An 8310-nucleotide genomic window follows, 5' to 3' on the forward strand; every position below is an offset into this window, starting at 1 on the left:
ATTCTTGAGCTCTTTGCCCAGCTAACTCAACAGTTCTTAAAACAAAAGAAGTTATGCTTCTTTCTCCCCAAGTATGGAATTTCCTATTTTATTTTCTTAGAAGTGATGCGCTACAGAACTGGAAGTGAGAATCTCTGACTGCTGGCTTCGCTTGCTTGAAGTGAAAGGTCGATATTTTGTCAACTTTTGGACCACACAACCTAAAAATACGCAGCTTACCAACTAAGCCTGGGGCTAGAATGGCGTGCAAGCATTCATCAGCATAACAAAATTAGGACACCACTCAGAAATGTGAGAAAATCACCCCTGCTGGAGTTCCCGGTGCAGACCCCCTTTGTTTTAGTAGCTCAGGCAGCACCTCTGGGTACTTTTTACAAAGCCTGATGTTCTCATCTCTCTGTGGTTTTATTTTTGGGGAAAAAGACAACAATTAAGGTTCCACCTCTAAGAGTTAACTTGCCAAAAAGCATTTTCCCAAAGAGCTAAATGTCAGAATAACAAAGAGAAAAATGTACGTGCACTGTATTCTTCCATCCTGCGACCATCCATTAGCTTTACTGGTTACTACCGATGCTCTTAATAAAGAAGCAATGTTTGGTTTGTGATAGCAGGAGGGCCAGCCATATTTATATACTAATGCCTTTAAAATTTTGGACCTGTATTAGCATTATTGCTTTTCAAGTGTCAAAGAGAGTAATTGCGTATACAGCTGATGTACATATACACCTAACATTTACCCAGGACCACTAGGTTGAATTACGATCATATGGCTGAATATTCAAACCAAAGAATACAGTAACTCTAAGTTCATATACAGTTGATATAAAAAAAAAAAAGAAAAAAAGAAAAAAAGAGAGATTCTGCAGAGTATGTTAAATGTCAAAATTTGGATTTCTTAAACAGTTTCAGTTGCATGCGTGACTTGAATCCAGACTTCAATGAAAAACCATTAAGACAGTCAGAATTGTGTAATTAAATATTACATTTTCTGCAGCACTACGAAGAAAACGTAAGGATATACAATGAATAGGATTTTTTTCAGTTTTAGCCTTATACAGACAAAATTACCTTTGTAGCTGCCATGACATTTATATCTTGCTATAGGACGTGTGTGGCTTTGGACAGACATTATAGATAATGAATTTTTATCTTCAGAGATTAAAAAAAGCATACTATTGGATCCGAAACCTAATCTAGTAGAAATAGAGCAGGTCTGTAAGCAGATAATGTAATTCCAAAAGAACGTGGAGATCATTAATTTTAAAATCACATATACATATATTACTTCACCTAAGCTACGTATAACATGACTTTGAAGTTACATTGTATCAAATAAATTACAGAAAAAGATATTCTAAAGTATCAAGATACAAAGTTATACAAATAGTCCAGTTGGAGATTTGTATGAACCTCCAGTTTTGGAAGCAACATAAGCAGGACAAATCAAATGCATTTTCACTAGACTGATCTGAAGATGGCCTTTTTATCACTTTCCATTTTTCAGCTCCTAAGACTTTGCATTTGTAGAAGCACTTGTAAAATTGCAGGAAAAACATGTTTATCTTGGCACAAGTTATTTTTTCCCATCTGGTTCATTCCTTTTGCACTCAAATCTGAATGGGACTGTTACGACTCAAAACTTTCCATAAAACATCAATGTAGAAGAGAAAGATTAAACAGAATAGGTAGAAGTTACAAAAAAACCCCAAAACCCACTACCAAAAAAAACAAAAACCCCAACTGAACAACCAAAAACCCAGAACATTCTTCTCTTTTTCTCTCTCTACTTCACACACGATTTTATAGTAAAAAAGTGCTTTGCAAGTTTAATTACAGGTATTGCTGTGTATGTCTACTGCAAGATAACAGTATTCTAAAAAAGGTAGCATTAATTTTAATACCACATTTTATAGCCTTGCCAGATACCAGCTAGGCCTACTGTCTCCAGAAGGTTAGGAAGGTAGGAGGACTCTTCATTTGCTCTCATACCTATGTAATAAAGCTATCTGTAAGTGGCACCTGTGCATTCTACACATTATGACTATCAAAACTAAATTACCTTTCCTTTATCCTTTTGATGGGGGCCCTGAAACACTGCTGAAAGATTTCTGAACATGATAAAGATGATAAGTTTTGGAAGAAAGAAAGCACATCAAGGGACACATATGAAAATGTCATTTTTCTGTTGGGGTTATCCTGACACGCTGGGAATATTTCAATGTTACTATGCATTAGCAGATCAGCAGTATGACACATGCACGGATGCACGACAGGCTTGGAAATGCCTGACTGTCTTAAAAATGTACGTCTCTCATAACATCAGAGAATAACATTTTGCACATCGGCAGCCGGCTAGTGCAGCACACAGCAAACACGTTATTCAACCTGCTTTTGTATATCCAAGGCTCATTAGCAGCAATTACCACATACCACTTTGTATTTCACACACTATCGCAGCAGGACTCTATGGCAAGGTGAAGGTATATGTAAGAGAGAGAGCACCAAGAGCTGCATTGCAGAGTTTGCAACATCATACACCTTACTTTCTGAAAGCAGTTTAAATACATTGTGAATATACATGCAATAATTCATCCCGCCCAGCTGCGGTGATGGCATCAAGTAAAAAAAAATAAATCTTATTTGGCCAAAGTACTTTTTCAGATATCTTAACAGTGAAACTTCAGTTTCACACTGTGTAACGGACGTGCTTTTCCCTTCATATTAGAAAAACTGCTGACTGAAGTTGTTGTTGCTCAGTCTAGGTAAAATATTTGAAACCATTTGGCCATCTGATAGAAAGGTGGTAACAGAATACTGCCAACTTTTTCTGCTACACAATTCACACACTAAATTGGGCAATTAATCACCAGTTGCCATTCAAGCACAGCTCCCTCAGACTGGAGATGGGCTATTTCTTGAAGATTTTGTGCTTTGACAGAACTTTGGGGTAGGAACAGGCCTGTACTTCCATTCTACAAAAATGGAACTTCGCTGCATACTTCTGGAGGAAAGCTTCTGTCATGGTCTTTTTGGATCATTAGCATGGGAGCCCACCAGTAATAATGAATTTGAATTATTAAAATCTAAGATTAAAAGGCACTGGAGTCACTGCAGTGCTAGAAACACCATCAGAAGAAATAAAACTAACAAGTTCCTTAGCAGTTAATAATCACAGACAACAGAGTCTTCCACAGCATTTCCTGTCTTTCATCCTTTAGGAGAAGTGGCATTAACAGCATGGCTACTGAACATTTTCATGAGCTACATTTTACCTCTGGTACTTAAAATTTCCCATAGAATTTCTATCAAGTGTGAGCAAAATAATCTTTGTGACATGTGCTGCTTAAGACTGTGAAGCATTCTGTGACTCATTAGGTGGACTTCTGATGAAAATGATATTAAGAAATGTAGGTGACCTCATCAGTTGGAAGAGATGTTGACAAATCACAGTTTCCAAAATGTTCTTGTATTTGCATATGTATAAATACCTGTCAGTTTCTAAATATGCATTTCAGGTATAAATGTAGACACAACAGTAAATTACAGGTATATGAGATGAGTATTCTTTTCAGCCATGCTGAGAAAGAAACATGAAAAATTTATCTCAGATGCACAGTCTCAAAAAAAAAAAGAATCTAACAACACAGCATTCAAATAATGAGTATTATAAAGATTGTAGAGTGCTTTATATCATGTTTGGGTTTTCTCTTTAAATCAAAGTGTCTTCTCAGTGGAAACACTGATTATCCGTAGAACCAAATTCGCATTAAACAAAATTTAGTGCTCTCTTTATATCCACAAGATGGTGTAATTTATCCTTATATGAAATGGTGGTTTAGAACATGGTGGTTTTGCCCTTTTCAAGTTTGGAATAAAATAATAATACAAAAAAGAAAAATCAGTTCACTTCACTGGATGGAAATATGTGCCTTGCATTAAAAATATCATCTGAAATGGCTGAGTTCAGAGCAGGGTTTATAATTCCTGTTTGCTTTCTTGCAGTGCGGCGTGACGAAGAGACCACTGCTCCAAATGTTTCTACTATAATTTTTTCAAAAGGTTTTGCATCACTATTCAGCTAAGCAGAAGAACTCTACCAATGACTACTCCCTCCTCCAGTGGGGAAAAAACCCCCATGTTTACTTAACTCTGAACCTACCACAGTGTAAGAAAGAATACCATTTGCCAATGAGCAGCAAAAAGTAACGTACTCTGTAGTCTGTCTTACCTAGTGTAGTATTTAAGACTAGAACAAGATGATTCTTGCTATAACTTTACTGCTTAAATTGGGTGAATATACTAATTTATAAAACGCTCCTTTCATATTTTCTTGTCCTCTCAAGCTTAACCGGAAACCTTCATTCTGCACTCAGTTGCTCCACTTTCTCCAACATGATTGCCTTAGAAATCAAGCAACAGTCTGAATTTACAGAACTGCACAGAGGAAGCTCTACATTTTTAAGGAGTTTTCTCTATTTGACTCTTTAAAAAGAGAAGTTAAATCAGGGTGCCCTTTAAGTAAGGAATCTGTAGAAATGCAGGTCTCAATTTGCCTCCAAAATGATGGTGTTCTTTGCCATCACACAATTTCTACTATATAATCCAGAAATTAGATTATTGCCCTGGGTTTAGAAGTTCAGCTCCACCAAACTGTCTGAGATTTCACTATTCAGTAGTCCTTGGAAGACTAAAAAGAAGTAAAGGGGATGGAGAACAGAAAGACAAGCTATACTGATGAACGTTCCTAAAGTTCCCCAAATTTGCCAATGAAAAAATCATTCCAAAACCATGACAAGCAAATGGAGCTAAGAATACACATTTATGACATTTCTGAGGGTTTTTTTTCCAGGTGAAAAAATCACTGTACTTCAGAGTTTCAGTAAGACAGAAGCAGGTAATAGTGGAATTCTGCGTATTTATTCTTTCAGAATCCTGATAGAAGCAGACATACATTTACAGGGAATACATTTTGTTCTTTAGCCAGTAACTGGGACTTTTTACAATTCTGATTGCTATAAACCCTTACAAAATAGAAACCATGTCAATACTCTTTATTAAATTACTAGGCTTACTCAAAAAATTGCCTCAAACTCAGTCAATAATAACAGTGCCTTCCCATTTCCAATTGTGCTGAAATAATTACAAAGTCTGTATTTTGTGGGGGAGCTACTTAGCCAACCTCCAGTAACTCAGGTCATATGTTAAAGAGTGCACGTGTGTCACACCACTTACTTTTAATGTTGTTTCACATGTTGTCTTATAAACTGTTAAGTTTTTTTCAGGTGTATATAGCTTTGCCAGATCGTAACAGTATTTTACTGAAATCCTCCATTCTTCATTCCTGACTCAAGCACTTCTAGCAATGAATTTCTGTCATTACAATATTCTTATTTTCAAAAGCAAAAAAAAGCTTCTAAGCAAGCCGGCTAAAAATGAAATAAGTAATGCAAGTTTCAAATCCTCCCCAGTGAATATGGCAGAGGGAGATAAGAGATTGCAATAACTGGGGTACCAGAAACATAATTTACTTTATCTCTGTCACAGAGAAGAACTGCAGTCTCATGTAGTTCACGATTCTTTATGACTCCTTCTGCGTTACCTGAACTTACACTGTTGATGCCGTAACTAGGGTAAGGACAAAATAAAAAGGAAGCCACCATCTAACTTTAGGCACTTAACTAAGATACGCAAAGTGAGGAAGATTTACATCCTGAACGGAGTAAATGAGCTTTTGGAGCTTTCTCCATTGACTACAAAGGGAGCTTGGAACAGCTAACTTCATAACTTGGGTATATTGGTTATGTATATAATGCTAAGTGGGTTGAAGCCCAGCTAATCTCTCTGGCTGACTCAACAGTGACAAGCTAAGAAGTATCCATAAAATGATAAAGATGACTATTCCCAGTGATTAGTGAAGCACATGCAACTGGTTCAGAGAAACCTTTTTGTCACAAAAGATACCACAAAAGGAGATCTGGTTAATAACAAGGTACCATATTTTCTCTATGTTTTTAGGGTTTTAAATAGAAAGAAAACAGATAAGAAAGAACACTGAAACAAAAAAAAAAAAAAAACCCCGAAACCAGATCATCTAACTTCTACCAAACAGAACAAAATATTCTTCATACTAAGGACTGCTAAGGAAATGAAAACTTGACTAACAGTGTATTTTTGCTGCAGGAAATTGCTAGTGTTGCCCTATTGCAGATGAGGAAGGAAAGGACGGAAAGATCCTACAGAAATGTTCTCATTACAATGAGGTTTTAATTATCAAGAAGTTTGCAAACGCTCCACCTATAACAGAATAGAAGCAGAAGCACAAACCAGGAAAAATTGAAGTCTTAACAAAATCGGCTTAAAAATCCAGAGTTCCACTGAACTCTAATTAGTATCTCAACATTAATACGTACCACCTTTTAAACTTACCTCTATAAAGCCCAAAGAAACCTTCATAACGTAGCACTTTCTTGAAGCAATCAAAGCTGTTTTTATACATAAGTTCTCCCACAAAAGAGCCTGTAGACCGCTGGTTTTGCATTCGAGTTTTTACCAAATCAATTGGGTAGACTGCAGTGGCTCCAACAGCTGCAAATAAAAATCAAGCTATAAGAAAACATGATTTTGCATTTGCAGTGTTTGACTGCAACCGTCATCTTCCACATTTATATCTCAAATATCAGTTCTTATCTCTTTCCTCCACAACATATTCTTGACCACAAGAAGCACTTCCTGGCTCTACCTCATTATTAATCTGATTCTTCTTAAACTGGTTTGGTGACAAATCAGGTAGCAACACCACCTGCAAACTCCAATGGCTTGTAAATTCCAAACCTCTCATAGACCAGATGACCTCTTCCTCTTCCATCTTACAGTCCTCCTATCCCTTCGACACAGCTTCAAGGGAAAGACTGAGAAGCCTTCCACACTTAAATAAAAGGCAGAAGGGGAAGAAGGGCAGAAGAAAAGAAGAAAAAACCCGACCAGTGAAGATGAATATTCTTTCGCTCAGCCATGACTAACCTCCAGCAACTGAACCAAGGGCAAACCTGTACGCTGATTCTGCAATCTGGATGAGAACAGGTCGAGACACATCGCCTGGAGCTTTCTGTCAAGGCACGATTTAAAACAAAAGGGAAGACAAGAAACATAATCAGAACATCATATTTCATGAGAGAACATCTCATCATCAGACAGATATAAATATAAAGATACCTGGAGAAAATCCCACAATACACCGAGGATTTTGTTTTCAACTATTGTTTCTTTTCCACTGATTTCTAAGTACTATATAATGTAGCCTCTTCAGGTTGGAAGAGCAAAGAAAAGAAAGAAAGACTGATACTACAACAAAATTATACAACTCCAAAATCAATGGTCCAAATGTGCATATGAGGGCACAAGTCTTGCATCTTAAAGTAATTCATTTTCTACAGCTAAAAGCAACTCCAGTTTGGAATTTCTTTCTAGTGTCACCAAAACCTAGGTAATAGGTATACCTATTACTTCTCAGGCTATCAAAACACATATGTGAGCATTGTTCATACATATTAGCTAAAGGAAAATAAGGTTTCATAAAGGATCCCCACAATTTCGTTTTGCTCACAGTCTATGAGTGCTAGATTCAATCTAATGAAAATAAATTTCAGAGGTGTTTCAAATTTAAAATTGCTATCTAATGAAAGAAAAGAATTAGGAAAACAGAAGTTCTGCAGGGGTGTTACGTCTTCCATACTTACTAACACTTTTTTTTTTTTTCAGGATACTACAAGTAAGAAGAAAATACGGATATAATTTTTCCTGAAAATGTGTTTAGGTTTTAGCTAATATTCCAATGTAGCTGGAGTTGGCCAGAAAATAAATTGAAAGTATGAACGTAGCTGAAAATCTTTTCAGTCTCAGCATTAAGCAGCTGACATTAAAAAAGAATTGCATGGAAAAATGAAAAAGTAGGACACACATGCAGAAGAAATGGTAAGACTTAAGCAGGTTCATACGTCCTAGCCTCTTAAAAGGGCATAAATCACACAAGCAAAGACAGTGGCCCCAAAGCAAAAATTGAAGAAGCTGCTACTTTCACCATTGCATTTTTGGCTACATTTTACTGCCACCTATTGTAACTTACATTACTTGATATTCAGGCCAATGCAAATGCTTTTAACTCCTTTAGGAGTCTTCTAGGAATAGATGGTGAGCTTTTGGGAGCCAAGTCATCTGAATTCATCCCAGCATAGTCAACATTTAGTCACTGCTCAAACAAACAGAAAACCGCTACCCTAGATACTGTCTTGGAGCGGTGGTGGGGGTGTTCAC

General features: G+C 36.7%; 1 protein-coding gene across 2 annotated transcripts in view; it reads right to left on the reverse strand.

The window, feature by feature from the left end:
- SLC25A13 (solute carrier family 25 member 13) overlaps nt 1–8310 on the reverse strand; it is a 103577-nt gene that overhangs the window by 35302 nt on the left and 59965 nt on the right. For both annotated transcript variants that reach the window (XM_009641993.2, XM_035897399.1), the window contains 2 exons: nt 7021–7105; nt 6427–6585 (listed from right to left, as the gene is read on the reverse strand). In XM_009641993.2, coding sequence (XP_009640288.1) covers nt 6427–6585; nt 7021–7105 — 244 coding nt within the window. The remainder of the gene's footprint in view (nt 1–6426; nt 6586–7020; nt 7106–8310) is intronic.

The sequence above is a fragment of the Egretta garzetta genome, unplaced genomic scaffold, assembly GCF_000687185.1.
Source record: "Egretta garzetta isolate BGI_Z169 unplaced genomic scaffold, ASM68718v1 scaffold30, whole genome shotgun sequence".
Classification (NCBI taxonomy): domain Eukaryota; kingdom Metazoa; phylum Chordata; class Aves; order Pelecaniformes; family Ardeidae; genus Egretta; species Egretta garzetta.